This window comes from Manacus vitellinus, unplaced genomic scaffold, assembly GCF_001715985.3.
Source record: "Manacus vitellinus isolate BGI_N305 unplaced genomic scaffold, ASM171598v3 scaffold_45_pilon, whole genome shotgun sequence".
In the NCBI taxonomy this organism is placed as follows: Eukaryota; Metazoa; Chordata; class Aves; order Passeriformes; family Pipridae; genus Manacus; species Manacus vitellinus.
In genome coordinates this window covers 3893317-3910623 of record NW_021940571.1, presented here as the reverse complement: position 1 = coordinate 3910623, position 17307 = coordinate 3893317, and the positions used below count along the sequence as shown (strand labels likewise).

Sequence of the window (17307 nt, the reverse complement as noted above, 5' to 3'; positions counted from 1 at the left end):
TCCCCTCAGTGACCCACAGAGACTCAGCAGCAGGTGGCTGATCTGGCAAATTGTCCTTAAAACTCCCTCCCTTTTGTATGCTCTTCCTTGTACCCCTAAGGCAGATAAATACCTTCATTTTCTTAGCAGGCAGAGAACAGAGGTAAGAGGAGATAAAATGATTTGGACAAGGGCATGGTTGGGCAGAGAGGGCATGGTTATCACAGCCCCAGAGCCTGTGGGGCTGAGACATGGGGTGAGCAGGCATGAACCCTGACTGGCCTACAGAATATTGGAAAACTAAGACACAAAAGAGAAAAGGACTTCATACTGTGGAGGCAGAAATGGTTGGTTGTTAAAATCAAGCATCTGCAGAAGGAGCTGCCCTTACCAACATCACAGTGGTCCCCAGTCCAGCCGGCACGACAGACGCATTTCCCCGAGGGCTGGTCACACACCCCGTGGTGGCAGCTGCAGTTCTGCTCACAGCCCTCTCCATGCTGCCCATCCCCACACTCTGAAACAAGATGGGAGAGACTGACAGAGGGCCTGGCTGGAGGAGCTCCAGGAGGAACATACTTATGCCTCTGCAAGACAGTGAGCCACCTAAACTGGTCTTAAAAACCTTCAGTGAGAGAGATTTTGAAGCCTCCCTTAACAAAATTCCTTAGAAATAAATACTTTTTTTCTCTTGGAGGATTTACTACTTTTTTCTCCTCAAATGAAGGTCATTACCTATTTTCCCTGTCCCCAGGGGACAGGGAATAGCTTATTTTTCTCATCTATTAAAGAAGTTTCCAGCACCATCCTACATTCAAGTGCCAATATCTCCCTCATCTCTGACTAAACAACCCCAATTTTTTCAGCCTCTCCACACCTAGTGCTCTCCATCCCTCTGCCTTCTCTTTTTTCCGGTGTTGTCTCAAACCAGACCCCACCACAACTGAACTTCCTAGCAGAGCAACTGAGGTGCTGGAGGGATGAAGGATGTTATGAGACTCACCCAGCTCACATGCTGTCCCTGTCCAGCCCTGGGGACACTGGCACTCTCCTGTCACACTGTCACACGTGGCCTGGCCATGGCAGACACAGCGTTGGAGGCAGTTTGCACCATACCATCCAGGAGGGCAGCCTGGGAAGGGGAGGCAGCACAAAACATTCCATTAGGGAGTGCAGGAAAAAAATGCAGGTTAAACATCACCCTTTCCCAGTTCACACTCCTCGCCCTGGAAGATGCTGTGGGAGGTACAACCAAGTAGAAATGGGGACATGATTGATAAGGAATTACTCAGCGTAAAACTGGTCTGGGGACAAAATAGTGGATGAAGTGAATTAGCTGTGACCCACCAAATGACCTTGAGATTTCCTGTTTGCACCAACAAAAAATACCCCTTGGTTCCTGCCAGCTTTCTCAACACCAAGGAGGGGAGTTATTGATTCCCCTCTTTTCAGAATCTCTTTGTACACTTCTCTTAAAATCACGGCTCCTTCTCTAATTAATCCTGCCGCCCACAGCTGGCTGATGAAATTTCACAGTTTACCTGGTTTTAATTTAGCAAGTTTTTATTAATTCGCATCAGAACCAGATGGACAGACTCTAACTTTTTGGCACAAAAAACCCCAAACCTCTGTCATATGCCAGAGTGACACCTCTTTAGGATGGCAACAGGAGTGAGTTCTCACTCTGCAAAAGCACAGTCACAGCAGGATGGCTCCCCCAGCCTCACACAATTTTTCTACCTCCTTTCTTCCGAAGAGAAAAGAAATCCCCAAACATATCTTTAAAGGAAAAGGGTAATTTGACAATGTCTTCATATTTGACAACAGCTTTTTTAACTTTTGCTTTGGTTTCGTATTTGAGGCTCTCAGACAAACCAGAAAAATTTAGGTCATGTCATATACGTCATCAAGAGCTGTTTGGTACCTTCACAATTTTTTGATACTTCGTGGAAAGATCTCTTCAGATCAGGTTTTAAAGGGGGATACACTTAATTTATATATTATTCTACCCCTGCCAGCTTTCATCCCCTTTCCCTAACAGTCCTCTTGGTATGCTGAAGGCCACTGAGTGAAGGTGCTGACACCAAAGCCCAGCTCACCCAGGAGCATCCACAGCAGCATTCCCAGCTCCATGGCACTGCTGGCAGAACAGGGAAGGCACAGAACAAGGAGCCTTCTGCAACGGGGATGGACAGACTTTCCAGCGGGTGAGGTGCACAGGATTAGGTCACACAAGCTGCAGTGCAGCCTTTCTTTGCCAGCCTCTTTTCTTAAGGCTCCGTGGAGTTGGGCTTGTGTTTGAGTCACACGTATGGGTCTAATTGCCCAGGTTCAATGCCTTTCACATGTCCTGGATTTAGCCCATGTCTGGAACAGCACACGGTAACGATGAGGATCAGTCAGGTGCATGGGATGGTAAATCAGGCCATAGAAAAGAAACAGAGCTTCACTTCAGTGTCATAATTCGGAGTTTTATGGACCTTTTCTCCCTTCATCAGCCCTCAAAATCAGCTCTCTTTCCCGTTTATGGCTGTTTCAGCCCCCTCTGCCCCGTGCACACTGAGCTCCTACACCCTACAATGGTGCCGTGGATTTATTTAATGGACCGATCACGTCATTGCGGATACAGAACCAGTGACAACACAAGGCAATGAGCTGATAGCTAAAATACCAATGAACTTCCCCCAAGCAGATGTTTTATTTTTTTTCCCCTCCTATAATCCTTCTTCAGGGGGTTGAATTTCCAACTGTACCTTCTTGGCAGGTGGTTCCTTTCCAGCCCGGGCTACAAAGGCACGTCCCAGTGACGTGATGACAGAGCGCTCCGTTGTGACAGTGACAAGTGTTGCTGCAGCCCGGCCCGTAGCTATTCCCCTGGCAGGCTGTAATGAGAGAATTGCATAAAACTCCATCAGGAAGCATCAAAGGAGGCACTGCACAGAGCAAACCTGAGACACGACCCAGCACCAGGGAAATCAGGTTGGAATTGTCTTCTGATGACACACTTTTCACATCACAAGGGTGCCTAAGACCATAAAATCATTAAGGATGGAAAAGACTTCCAAGATCAAGTCCAGCCTTTGGCCTAATACCACTATGCTCATTAAACCAAATTGAAGAATGCCACATCTACTCATTTTTTTGAACACTTAAATGATGGTGACTCCACCATTCCCGGAAATATATATATACATATATATAAAACCATTTATTAACCTGACACTAGATAGAATAATAGAACTGTTTAGGTTTGAAAAGACCTTTAAGATCATTAAGTCTAACCATTAACTCAGTACTGCCAAGTCCACCACAGCATCAGCCAATATAACTGCAAAGGGTATTTTAAAACAATTCTGCAAATTAGGATCACATAAAATGAAATTGCTCTGCAACACTTACAATTTAGAGGTAATGTATCTTATGAGAGCCTAGCACAATAATGTGGCTTAAAAATATGTATCCTAGCACATTCTGAAGAGGTTTTTATGGAAGGGCTGGACCGCTGGGGTGATGGATCAGCTGTCAGCCCCGGCCCTGCAGAATGTCTTTGTGCTAAACTAATGGTCCAGCAGAACCACCAGCCCGACAGCCCGGGTATTTATTTGCATCCTGGTAAGAGAACTGACAACTTCATTGTTTTCAGTGTTCATTTTTCACAGCTGGATGCCTTCGCTCGCCCCGACTCTCATTCTTTGGTCAGAGAGGGGTGATATTTTCAATGAGTTTGGTTAAGCAGCTGGCTCCCAGGTGAAAACTTAACGCAGCCATCTCGCAAGCGTACGCTCGCCTCAGCTCTGCTTTCAGTGCTGCTGCCTGTGAAAAATGGCAGTGATAAAATTCCCGCAGTCCCCACTGCATTGGAGATTTGGATGGCTTTAAATGGTGGAAAGCAGACAGTACTGCTACCCTGTTTTCTTCAGATATCTCCCCAAAAATATACAGAGTGAGTTGATGCAGCTGGATCACCTCCTTGGACGGTTTTTGTCCCGTCTTGCAGGGGCTCTCCTGCACTTGGACAAAGCTGCCAGAGTCTCTCATCCCTGCAGCACTTCTGGCGTGCACTGGAGAAGCAAAAAAACCCCAGATCCCTAATCCAGAAGAGTGTCCTGCGCTTGCTGGATGTGACATCTCCCAGGCTCAGACCCAAACAGTGACTTTCCACCCAAACCTCAATACCTTTGAGGGGGTCAGTGAATGAGATGCAGTGTTGCAGGAGGACATGTCCCTGGGGACAGAAGGGAGGTGTGAAACCATCTTGGTCTCAGAGGTGAACTTGGTTGACAGTGTCTGATACATTCTCAGCCCTTTTCTTCCCATCTGAAGACTTCCAGCTTCCCAGCCTGTTTCTCAGACACCATTTCTCCCAGGACTTCTTTTCAGCAGTGTTCGTTTTTGTCATCACTTGGACCTCATTCACGTTGAAACCACAAGAAAGAGAAGGAGCTCAGTCCCATCACAGCTAAAAGTTTGCTCTGCAAATGAAGCTTGGTTGCCAAGTGAAAAGTTCAGCCCATCCTACAAAGCTCTGGCTCGATTTTTGGAGCAGAACTAAATATTTCCACAATACAGACCAGAACTATAGCATAACCAAGCCAAAGGAAAAACCAGCTCATCACCAGGTCCCCTGACTGGTTACCAGTGGTTTGTGTGAGGTTTTTGGAGTATGTGTGCAAAGCTCTTGTTACACTTATTGAGAAGATAAAAGAGTGTTCCAGTGAAAATTCTGGTAAGAAAGCAAAAATTTCTGGAGAAGAAAATTTTTATTATTCTATTGGGTGAATACAAATGCTTTTTGCTTCTTGGTGGGACAATCCTGATTATCAAAGTACTTTTCTGAAGATTAAGAAAATAAATTATATACTGAAGCTATTTTATGAAGTTCCACAACTGAATGTACAAAATTCCTGGGCCTTATCTTTGTTCTTCATGGTGAGTGAAAAGGGAAGACTCAATCCAAAGGTTTAAATAATTAGATTTCTCTCTCTTTCAAAATTTTCCTCTCAGTGCCTTTCCCCCATAAGAGAAGGATTTACTTGTTTGCAGTCTTTAAAATCCCATTTTTGCATGCAGAGTAAGGAATATATGAACCTGGAGAATTTCTTCCAGACTGAAAGTCAAAAGCCACCCAAAGTGCCCAGGAGCACAGGGAAATGATGGGCACTAATGTTCTACAGGGTGTCCAGAAGCTTTGTTTTCATGCAGCTCCTGTGGATCATTCTCCACAAACTGAAATACTGGATTTAAAAGAATAGGGAATTTGCAAAGTCAAGTGTTCACATGCCACGAAATGTCAAACCTCTATTATCAATGCCTCTGGCAGAACCAATCTTTCTGTACTTGTTTATTTTTCAAACTAATGTGGTTTCTCTTTTTACCACAAGTGGTAAAAAGTGAAGTTCCTGCTGAGCCCAAACAGCTTCAAAAAGAGGCATTTTTAGTACTGATAGAATTAGGGTAAAATTCAGATTTTTAATTGTGTTTAGCTTCTACAGACCATATTCAACATGAGATTCCTGTAGGTTTGGGTTGATTTTTTAAAGACTGCAAACTATGAATGAGTTTGTATAGAATCATTGAATGGTTTGGGGTGGAAGTAACCATAAAGATCATCTAGTTCCAACTCCCCTGCCATGAATAGTGATGCTACTCACTAAATCAGGTTGCTCAGGGCCCCATCCAATCTGACCTTGAACACTTCCAGGGATGGAGTATACAGAAAGGAAGGTTACACTCTGTCCTAAAGAAATGCCAAATGTCAGATCCCCACTTCTGTATCACTGAAGCATCTGGACACTCAATGAAGCAGTTTATTAAAACCCAAAAAAGAATAGGCAACAGACTTTTCCTAAATCTCTTTCTTGGAACCCTAAAATATCTTAGGTGCACACTCAAAAAAAAAAAAATCAAAAATAAAATCTCCAAACACAGACTGAAGCTAAGGCAGAGCTTGCTTGGCAGATTTCTTCCCAGTTTAACATAATTCATTTTCAAACAAACTGAAAACCACAGTCTGGTAATGGAAAGCATTAGGCAGCTTCAACAAAAGGCATCACTGTCTCTATTGCCCATAATTAGATAGCAGAGCATAAAATGCACTGCATGGCTGGCTTAAGATCAATTCAAATCCCATGATGTCAAAATTATTCCTCAATATCCTCCAGCACATTGCCTGCAATCTGATTACTTCCACACGAGTGCTGTCCTTCCAGCTGCTCGAGCTGGTCCCAGGAACCAGCAAGGTGAATATTAAACACCCGGTGCGGATGGGGAGTGGTGAGCTCTCCCCCACCCCTGGCTGCCTCACTCTGAGCAGCTCTGGAGCAGCGTGAATGAGGTGCAGTCATAAAACCGAAATGAAGATTCCTCACTTAGCCAAGAGAAAAGGAGGTTACACTCTGCACTGTTCACTGACCTCACTCTTACTTACAGGGACCTTGGAGGCTTTGGCATCTTCACCAGCCTGAGGAATAAATCAACCAACATAAAGCTCTCGTGGCTCAGGCACAAGGCAATAAACAGGGTTTTTTTCCTAATGTGAGTAGGGGAGGGGGCACAGGAGGCCATGGACAAAGAGCTGCATTTCTTAATTGACTTTAATGAAATACATAACAAAGCTTCCTGTCCTTAATGCAGGGTAAGGAGCAGGGAAGGGGCGAGGTGACACATTGCAACCCCGTGGCTCAGCAGTAAAACCAGGCTGTGACCAAGGAGCAAACATCACACCTGTTTAGCAGCACCTTTTCTGCTCTGTGGGATGGCTAAATGACTCTGGCTCTGCACTTATATTGTGGTCAATCCATTAATCTACAGACACAGGGTGTGTTACCACCAGCATCTTCAGGTGGTGGATGATGGAGGGCCAAGTGTTCCTATGGGGAGCACAGAGAAGCACAAAGGACTGCAATGGTGAGATGCTGGCAGAAATGTCTAAAATCTGGGAAGATTCAGCAGCACTGACCCACCTGTAAATCACAAGAGCAGGGGATTCTGCAGAAGATGGGTTGTGTTGCATGGTGGGGGCAAATAAGGGAAAAATATTATGAAGAGCAAGTGCTGCCCTCAAACATGGCTGATGATAAGATGGCATATGGCTGGAGAATAGAATTGCTTCAATACAAGCAACATTTCTCTCTTTTTTGTAAATTAAACCAATTCTCTATTGCAGAAAACTACTACCCATGGTTTAAAGAAGTGTTCACAGAAGTGTTCACAAACAATCAGAGTTGGCTCCTTGTGGAACTGCTCTGGAGCCCAGCTCTACACCATGGTCCTGCAGACAGCAGTTGTATTTTCAAAAGGAAGTTTAGACCATGACATCATCCTAAAGTGAAACAAGGAAGTTGAGAGGCTAAAACCTGAAAATCTTAAAAAAGCCCACATATTTGCTAAACTTTGCAAAGAGACTCAGTGTTTCCATGTGTAATGTCATGTAGCTAAAGAAAAAAATATAATTTCCCATGAAATGTAGTGAAAAGTTTCTCAGAAGAGACAATGTTATACATACACACAAACACCTTTTTAGCTTAAAGAGCGTGGGATAATCCATGTTTGTGAACATCTATGAAGTTGACATTTGTTTTAAAAGAAATAACTTTTCTAATAATTAGTTAAAAACCTATTTTGTCACACTCAAATAACAAAACAGTCCCAGCTCTGATTTTTCCACTTTGCGCATTTGTAATCTGTCACTTTATAATTGATAATTAGATGAGACACACCAGAAACAGATACACAACATTTCATCTCTTAATGCCACACAAAAAGAAAAAGCTGGGAGTTGTCATATGGCAGGAGACAGCTCTGCTATTTAAAACCTGATGCTTATCATGTTTGACGAGTGCCAACAGCGGCCAAAAAAAAAATGATGTTGACGATTTCCGCAGCTACCAAAAACTGTTCCCTTTTTTGGCATCTTTGGAAAGGAATGTGATCCAGCTAAAACTGTACCCCGGCAGGTCATCCTGCATTCCCAGGGCAAACCCACGCCAGTGCTGGGGGAGTTTGGGAGCAGGGATGTACTCACGCTGCTCGCAGGTCTCTCCCAGCCAGCCCGGGAGGCAGCGGCACGTGCCCAGGACGTGGTCACAGCCAGCAGCATTCTTGCACTTGCACACCTGGTGGCAGTCAAGCCCAAAGAATCCTTCTGGACAAGCTGCAAATGCAAAACATTAATTTTTAGCACAGTTCCTGTTTGGTTTTTCTGTATAAACTCCAGTTCATCTTTTCACAGATGCTTAACAACCAAAGTTGCTTCAAGGGGCTAAGCCTGCACAATTCTGCTAAAAGCATCTTGGAAACATGTGACCCTTTTACATAAGCAATGGATTTCTGCACAGTAAAACATGGCTTAGAGTATTGAAAAGCCATAAAGCAAGTCAGAGAATGGAGCTGGGTTCACACAAGCTGGTACTTGTGCTTCTGTAACGAACAGAGGAAAAAAGAAATATTTCAACATAACGTGAGACTCCAGGGCCATCCCTGCTGATCTCCCTCCCTTTGGAAATGCAAAACTTCTGCTCCCATTTACTGTCCTGACACTTTTCTAAAGATTTTTTACAGCGAACATAAACCACAGTGGTGCAGTTCAGTGCTGACATGAAAAACTGGCAAAGCGAATGAACAGAGAAACCAAGATGAATTAAATGTAGCAAAACAACTCCAGGGAGCCAAAGGAGTTCCATACCTACATCTGGGAGATGTAAGGAAGAGCAGCACAATGGGATCAATTTATATCTTTACCAGTCCTGAAAGCAGTGAAAATAAGCATTGGTACTTGTCAGTGGGCCACATCATAGCTAAATGTTTCACTACAAGAGTGCTAAGGCTGCTATGTACAGTTTTAAAAAAATAAAATAGCCTTATTTAACATCTCTGCATATATATATGTGTGTGTCTAGCTTATTTAAGTATCTGTATAATTATGTCTCACTAAATGATAATAAGTCTGTAGATACACAATTACGTGTCACTCGTTCCCCAGAACCCCTGAATCAGTCTCAGGAATTATGCTGCTCATGAGATAAGTTATTCAATAAAACTTATCTCTTTGTCCTCCTTGTCAATATAAACTTATATTTAAAACCAAATCCTCACACTTCTATCATGAAATCAGAACAACTGTCTTCCAATAGAGCCTTATGACAATTATTATCACATACACTACCCAACAACCCTCCACACTAATTTCACAGCCCTCAACCAGATCAGAATAACACTGGTATCATCATAGAATGATTTAGGTTGGAAAGGACCTTAAAGATCATCTCATTCCAACCCCCCTGCCATGGGCAGGGCCACATTCCATTACACCAGGTTGCTCAAAGCCCCGTCCAACCCAGCCTTGAACACTTCCAGGGAGTTATCCGTGTGCATCTTTCACTGTTGGACTCTTCTGTCATTTTTCTTGCCCTGTGTCTTCTCCATGCCCAGGTTTTTTGTCTCAGTCTGCTTATCCTGCCTCTTCCATGGATGCAGATTCTGTTCTCCAGCAGTGAGCTGTCTGCTTTGGCTACTAGTTGGGGGAATTCCACATCCATAGCCAGAGGCAAACCTGACCTTCATCCAGTGACAGCAGCAGTGTAACACACTGAGCATCTGCTTTGGCTCCTCTACTCTCAGAGCTTCTGCTCAGCTTGTGACTACAAACCACTGTTTCATCTACTCAAAATCAAAAGGCTGCTCTTCCCTTTGTCCTGTCCAGAAAGATTTCAGGTTTCCTGCCCTTCCCAAGTTTGTGCTGCCTCAGTAAAACAGGAAAGAGCTTCATACCAATGTAACACCATAATGCATCCATCAGCCTCTGCTCAAACTGCACTGGGAGAGAGCTGTTAGCAAGTTGTAAGGATGAGCCACCTGTGTGTGGTTTAATCTTTCTGTCCATATTTATTCTGCTTCAGCAGACAAGGACAGGCTTCTCCTGCTGAACCCTCAGCGACTTCAAAGCCCGACAAAGTTCTTTATTTAACAGAGGGACTACAGCCTTGTCAGCTGTTCCTTGACATGCACAGTATTTATTTTCCCTTTTTATCTTATTAAAACAGCAATCTTGCTGGGCTATCTTATGACAATGATTAACAGCTGTAATCTCAAGGGAGAAGTCCAGTCTGTCCGTCCCGTGGCAGTGCTGATCAGCAGCTAAGATGCAAATGCCAAGTGCTGTGCCCCACAAGGGCAATATGTTGCTGTTACTAATGCATCAATTAATACATATTCTGCAGGAATGGCCCAAGACTCCTGCTGCCTTCAGTTAGTGAACTAATTGTCTGGCATTTGGGGATATTTGGTCAGATGAACCAGCGAACTGGATAATTCTTGTGTTGGCCTGATCCCATAACTGGACACAGCCTTGGGTCACACAGCACATACCAGGGAGCAGCAGGGAACGGAATTAAACAAAATTACAGTGCACTGAAGGCAACCCCAACCTTCAAAGCGAGAGCAGCAGATGCTCAGCACTTCACAGAATTAAAACAATTATAACAATTGCCTCCCCAAACAGGAGCAGCCCCTGTTCAGGGCAGGGTGACTGCTCGCTCGGCACATTTCTGACAGAGCTGGGAGTGTGGCTGGTGAAGGCAGGCACACCTGGATTCCTCTGGGTTTGCTGGGCTGCCTGACATCAGGAGCCCAGGCTCAGGCTTCCTCCATGTCGGATGTTTACATTCAGTTGAAGCAAGAATTGATATATTTATCTAATTATCACAATAAAGATTGGGTTTGGAGTTGGGATTTTTTGATTTTTTTTTCCCCTTTTCCTTTTCAGCTGTAAGTGCATTAAAACCAAAGCCCCTCAGCAGAAGCATCTTTTCTGGAGAAGATGCTACTTAGGTTACCTGTGATTGAACGGGAGAGAGAAAGGAATTTACAAAGCCATCTTTGCCATGATCCTCACCTTTGCACAGTCCAGGAACTGGCATTAATTGCTACTTGTTCAAGACCAGCCAGAACTCCATGTGTGCCTCTGGTACCTCATCCCCAAGCAAGTAACATTCTCCACCCAGATAAGGAAGGTATCTAGTGGCATTGCTAGTAGCATCTACCAAAAATTATTCACTTTCCTTTGGTAATGCAAGACCTTGTGAAGAAACATATATTATTTCATCGGCGTTCTTTTTGTATCACTTACTGCTTTCAAGAAAATTCAAAGGAAGCCTTTCCTAGATTGCTCCTACAGACTGAAAACATTTCTTTGTAGATTATTTTGTTTTCAGCCTTATTTGCAAACGTTACCTATTTTGCAGCTGAAACAGTTCTGCCCATTTTGCAACTCCTTTGAAATAGATTTGAAAAGATTCACGAGGTTCATTTTCACAAAGGATTGAGTAGGGGTGAAAGATGGAGCAGGCACGTCCCACTTTCAGAAATGTCTAATTTTCTTTCAGGAAGTGTCTCAATAGCTTTATTCTTACCCATCATTATTATATGTGACCACAGCACTACTGCAGGGGCAGCAGTACCACTGAACAACACCAGATGAAGGGCAGCTGATCAAAGGTGACTCAGGGCAGAGCTGAGCTGAGATGATGGGGGACAGACAAAAGTACTTTGAAGAGTGTGAGGTCTTTTGGTAGCTTTCTGTGGCCAAGGGCACAGAAGTTCAGTCACCTCCCAAATAATTCACAGCAAGGTCTCATGAAACAGCAGCCTGGAGCAAAGGCTATGAGTGAGCTTGGAAACTGTCTTGTGCTGGCAAATGATGATGATGATGATGATGGTGGGTATTTGGCTGCTATCTGTATTACTGACAGGTGATATATGTAGGCTGAGACTTAGGAAGGACTAAAATTACATTAATTATTCTAATAAATAATAAGAAGAGATTATGGAAATTTGTGGCAAATAAAAAACTTGGAAATGGCCACTGAAGTGGTGTTTTCCAACAGGGACTGGCAGGTTAACCTATGAAGTCCTACTTCATACTGAAGGTCATAAATTAATGAAAAGGAACAGGAGTACTTTGCTCCCACCTGAAGAAATGAAAACCAATTCCAGAAAACCCAAAGGCAAATTTTGGGACTTCTGCAATTTCACCCTGAATCTTGATCCCACGCTGCCACAATGCAAAACACCAGAAGCAACGATTGCAGGTTCAAACACCCTCACTGTGCAGGGGTGATATTAATTATTAATATTAGTCAATATTAGATTTTGTAAGGGACTGCCCTCTCCTAGGGCTTTGAACTTTGAAGGCTGCAAAAGTCTCAGTCTCAACATCTCTGTGATGACGGAAAAGTCCTTCCCAGCCATGGGATGAGGCATCAGCAGGATGTGAGAAGTCTGAGGCAACACCGCAGTGCTGGGTGTCAATCCCTAAATTTGTGCCTGGGAGGCACAGAGCCTGGCCAGCGTGGGTGGATTGCCAAGAGGACGGCAAAAAGCACATCCCTGCCAGAAGGAAACCCTGCCAGTCTCCCAGTCACCAGAAACAGAAGCGCTGCAGCTCCTCACAGAAAAGGTGCCAAGAAGGTTCTACCAAGGGCAAACCACCCACACGTTTTCCTCCCTCGTCTTTCGGAAGCAGCCAAACTGTTCTGGCTGAAATGTTTTATGTTAAAAGGTAACTCAGGTCAGCCCAGACCAAGCACCCTGCCTGCTTGAGAGAAAACACATAGAAAACAGTGTTTTAGGAACGTTAAGTACTAAATTCTATTCTCCCCTCCACAATCTTCTTTCAGGAATTCAAAAAGATAAAAATGTCCAACATGACTGATTTGGAAGGTGAGAGCTGTATTTTTTTTTCCCTATAGATGTCATATTCCTCACACCTACTTTGGCAAAGGATATTTAGTTTCTTTGTCCCCATTATGATTCCTGCTGGAATGAGCAGATTTACACAACAACACAGACAAATGCTTTGTTTTTCCAATAAAAAATAATAATTAAAAAAAAACAGATTTAGGAAAACAGAGTTCAACTAAATCATAATAAAAAGGGGACATAATGGAGATACCATAAATTACAAAGCTCTATTTGCAGCAGAGCCTTGGAAAAAATATTTATTTTGTATAATAATCCCTGGTAAGAATGAGAAGGAAACAACAAGCAGTGTGTGAACACAAGCCAGTGGGTGCTTTGCTGTATTCCTGGTCAGGCTGTGGAGCATCTTCCTTCCCATGAGAGGGCAGCAGCTGCCTGCAAGTGCTGCCACTTTCCTCTACTGTGGCTCTAATGCTGCCCTTGTAAACTGGCTGATAAAGCTGCTTTCTAAGCAAAACAACTGTGGTTTAAGGATCATAATTCGTGCAATCTTCAATCCTTTACACTGAAATAAGTTTCAGAGTGCCTGACTGACTATATACTGTTTCTGTTGCATTTTTTATGATCTGCACAATGATGCAGCTCAACAGCAACCTCCTTTGGTGACGCCAAGGACTGACTTAATAATGTATTTAAAGAATCCAGTCCAGCACTTTAACCAAAGGACTAGGTGATAGGAGGTGATCTGTTGGATTTGTAAAGTTTAAAAGTATATCTGTGGTTAAAGATTTCCATTGGGATGATCCACATATCCATGTGCATCTTAATCATTTCAGGGAGGCACGAGAAACAAGCAAGTATAAGGCTGAACAAGCATCTTCCTGCTCAGAGCTCAAATAGTAGGACTCTGCTTAAGAACAGTCTCCTTAAAGATGTGATACAGCCAGGCCCTTAAGCATATATCTAATTTTAACCACGTGAAAATACATGCCCAACACCAGGCACCCAGCAAGAAGCTTTGCTGAGTTAGGATGGAAGCTCACATTTCGGTGTTGGTTTCCAAGTAAGTTCAATGTTTTATTTAAATCGGACACTGTAAATTTTAAAATCAGCTCTCTGAATTAAAAAAACAAAACAACAAACAACAAAAAAACCCCCAAAAAACAACCAAAACCCTCTGCATAAACCCAAAAGGGACCAGAGGGAACAACAGTACCTCTTTCACAGAAGGTTCCTGTCCAGCCCGCTGTGCAGGTGCAGGCTCCGCTGACGTGGTCGCAGGCAGCTCCATTCTGGCACTGACAGCTGTGCTCACAGCCTGGGCCAAAGCTTCCCTCGGGGCACCCTGCAGCACAGGAATCACAGCCACATGAAGGGTTAGTGCTGGAGCAGATCAGGGATCAACAGGGAGTTTTGAGATACATGGGAAATCTTACTATTTCCAAAAGAAGAATCAAGGCATAATGGTAAGGGCTTAAAACTGAGGAGATTAAGTGTTCTCCTTGGGGTCTAGGTAAGTTGGACTGGTTTTAAGATCTATTTTAGGAAAATACCACAGTGTTGAAAGACTAAATTCTGTGAAGAAAACTGACATCTTCTAGTTGTAAAGCCTGAGACTTCACGAGTTCTGCCTGATGACACTTTGCCCACTGGTCTGGAGTTGCTTATGTGCACATCTCCTCTGGGACTTCATCAACTGGGAGGGGAGAAGCTCCTCTGTTTTCCTGCAAATCCTCTTTCCCCAGAAAGCTGGAGAAAATATGAAATGTGGTGATTTCCTTCGGAAAGCTCCAAACTGAGTGCTGCACATTTTACTTTCATGCTCTGCTTGAAAAATTCAAATGAAAACATTACATCTGGGGGACAGATTAACAATTACATTTCCACAGCAGTTAATGTAAGGAGTTACAAAAGATTTGCATGGTACTCACTACTGGAAGAAAGAAAACATTTGAGAAAGAAAATAATTTCTTCCAGGATTATAGGAAAATCAATTAAGAACAGGGCCAGTTGCCTAATTCACATTAGATATTTTGGACAGGCTGAAACACAGAGATACACTTGGCTAAACACAATATTACAGTGCCTCCACTCATTTTTGAAGACCATTCCTCTAAATGACTTATGTAGATTATTGCCAGATCTCTTCTAGAAGCATATGATTTTAGTGTTTGCATCCAGATTTTCAGGCAATCTGGAAAGAATCACAGAGAACAGAAAGCAACGAGGGTCCTCAAAGACAATTCTATGCCTAGAATAAAGGGGTGGGTTTGGTGTTACCTATCTGGTGCCATAGGTGGGCAGTGATGGGAGCTGGCATGAATTCGGGTGCTCCTGCAGCTTAGTGACTTTCTCCTAATTGGAGCCAACCCCTGTGTCTCTTACAGAGGAGTTGGGGTGGGAGGCAGGAGAATAGCAAGCTACCTTAAGTATTTCTTTGCTTTAAAATAGTCAAAAAATGGGCCATCGTTTAAGTATGAATATGTTTGAACACATTGTTTGCACTTACAGGTGAAATTCAGTCCCCCCATTTGCATCCCCTCCTGCTCCCAAAGCTGCAGATCCCTGTGCATCCTGCCTCCCGTGCTAGTTCAACAAGTGAATACACTGAAGTGCACTTGTGCCTTAAAAGCTGGATCCTTCTCAGCGTTTTCACTTGAAATTTCAGTCAGAGTTCAGGGAATTTATGCCAGGGAAATCACACTGCAGAGCAGCCACAGGTGTGGGGCTCTCAGCAGAGCTTCCTTCAAACCCACAGTGCTTAGCCTGGAGCTGAGGCTTTCAAGGTGATGGCAAGGGGTCAGTACACTTCACAAACGATTTCACAGTCCACATCACAGAGAATCTGCCCCTGCCTGAGCAGGCACAGGCTGCTGTGATGCATGTTGAGATCCAGGCACCCCTCCAGAGAGCCTGCTCCTCAAGGGAAGGAGCCCAACCTGCAAGGAGAGGCTGGGGGTGCCTTGGGAGCAGAGGAGCTCTCCAGGGATAAAGATCTAACCTTCAAGGAAGCATAAAATGTTTAGGGAAGAATTATGGCTTTCAGAACCTTGCACACACACACACAGAGATCTATAAATATATATATGCATTTCATATATTCATGAAGCCTAGCCATGATGATGATTTTATATATATATATATATACACACACACACAAAGTGGGGTAAAAAGCAGACTTAATAAACCAAAAAAAACCCCATGGACAGAACTTTAAGGACTGCCAGATGTTTCATCAGTGGTAATGGCTTCACTGATTCGCTTGCCAGGCAAGATCAGACCCAGCTATTTGGCTACTTTCTGTCTGCAAAGCTGCTATTTTGAGAGAGATCAAGAGCGAAAGAGAAGTGGAGCTGGCAGCTCTTTCTCTGGGAGCTGGTCTTCCCAACACATTGCCCTTCCACTCCCTCTGTGCCAACAGCAACAAGGGCTGCAAGATCAACTTTCCAGGCTTTTTGTCTTAGGTCACATTTCCAGATTAATTGTTTTGACATTTCCGTGTGACACCAGCAGTTAATCCTGCCTACGCTACTGAGACTCTGGTAGCTACATCTGTGCTACTGTAAGATTGTTAAACTAATAGATAAAATGTTTATTTTATTTAACAACATCAATATAATCAATAATAATAAGAGCAGCTCAACCATGCAACTTACTGCCACAAGATGAAGTGGACTCCAAATGCTTGCACGGAATGAAAAAGAAAATAGGCACATTAATTGGAAAAGAAAAAAAAAATCAAGTTGTGTTAAATATAGAGATATTGTTTCTGTCTCAAGAAGCTCCTGAATGACAAAGTGAAGAAACCTGGGAAGACATATCAGGAATTATCTATAAGTTTGTTTTTATACACTTAAGGCCTCTGATATTGACCTCTGCCAGAGGTGAAGGTGAAGGTTATGGGCCTCTGGTAAGACCAACGTGGATTTTTGTTGTTAATAACCACAGGACCCTAAAACTTCCTGATTTTTCTTATGTTCTATACATGTGAAGCATTTCTATATGCCTGACCTTAAAAAGTGATTTATGGAGGAATAGTGCAGCCCTAAAACTGAATAAATAAAACCAATACGGAAACCCTTATGCCACAAACCAAACATACATCTGTCCTATCCCTCACACGAGGTCTTGACGTTAAAAATTACTGCAGAGCCCAGAACAAGCCTGAAAATATCTTTTCTGGAATTCAGATTAGGGAAAGGATCTGACCCCGATGAAACCCGAGAGCGCTGCGACGCGCCGGGCAGACCGGGGGCGGCACAGCCGGGGGGTCCTTCCTGCAGGGAATTAGCAGGAAAACACGGTTTCCGCCGCTCAGGTTTGTGAATTCCGTGTGTTGACAGAGCAGGCACTTACTGTGCTCGCAGTGCGTCCCGGTGAATCCCGGCTCGCAGAGGCAGGAGCCGGTGATGGGGTCGCAGGTGCCGTCGCTGTTGCTGCAGACACAGGAGTTCTCACAGCGCGGGCCCCAGCGGCCGCTGCTGCAGGCTGCAAGGGAAAGTGGGATTTGCAGGGGGAACCACCTTCAAACCCACCTCGTGGATTATTTTGCTTCTAAACGAGAGAACAGAAAACACGCGAAATGGTACAGCAGCCCTGGAGTAAACTCTCCGCTGCAGCGTGGGCACGAAG

The 17307-nt window shown here is 43.8% G+C and overlaps 1 protein-coding gene across 1 annotated transcript in view; it reads right to left on the bottom strand.

The window, feature by feature from the left end:
• LOC103763290 (multiple epidermal growth factor-like domains protein 6) overlaps nt 1–17307 on the bottom strand; it is a 186532-nt gene that overhangs the window by 15829 nt on the left and 153396 nt on the right. The window contains exons 22-27 of the mRNA XM_029962323.1: nt 17032–17163; nt 13892–14020; nt 8003–8131; nt 2733–2861; nt 983–1111; nt 371–496 (exon numbers count right to left, since the gene is read on the bottom strand). Coding sequence (XP_029818183.1) covers nt 371–496; nt 983–1111; nt 2733–2861; nt 8003–8131; nt 13892–14020; nt 17032–17163 — 774 coding nt within the window. The remainder of the gene's footprint in view (nt 1–370; nt 497–982; nt 1112–2732; nt 2862–8002; nt 8132–13891; nt 14021–17031; nt 17164–17307) is intronic.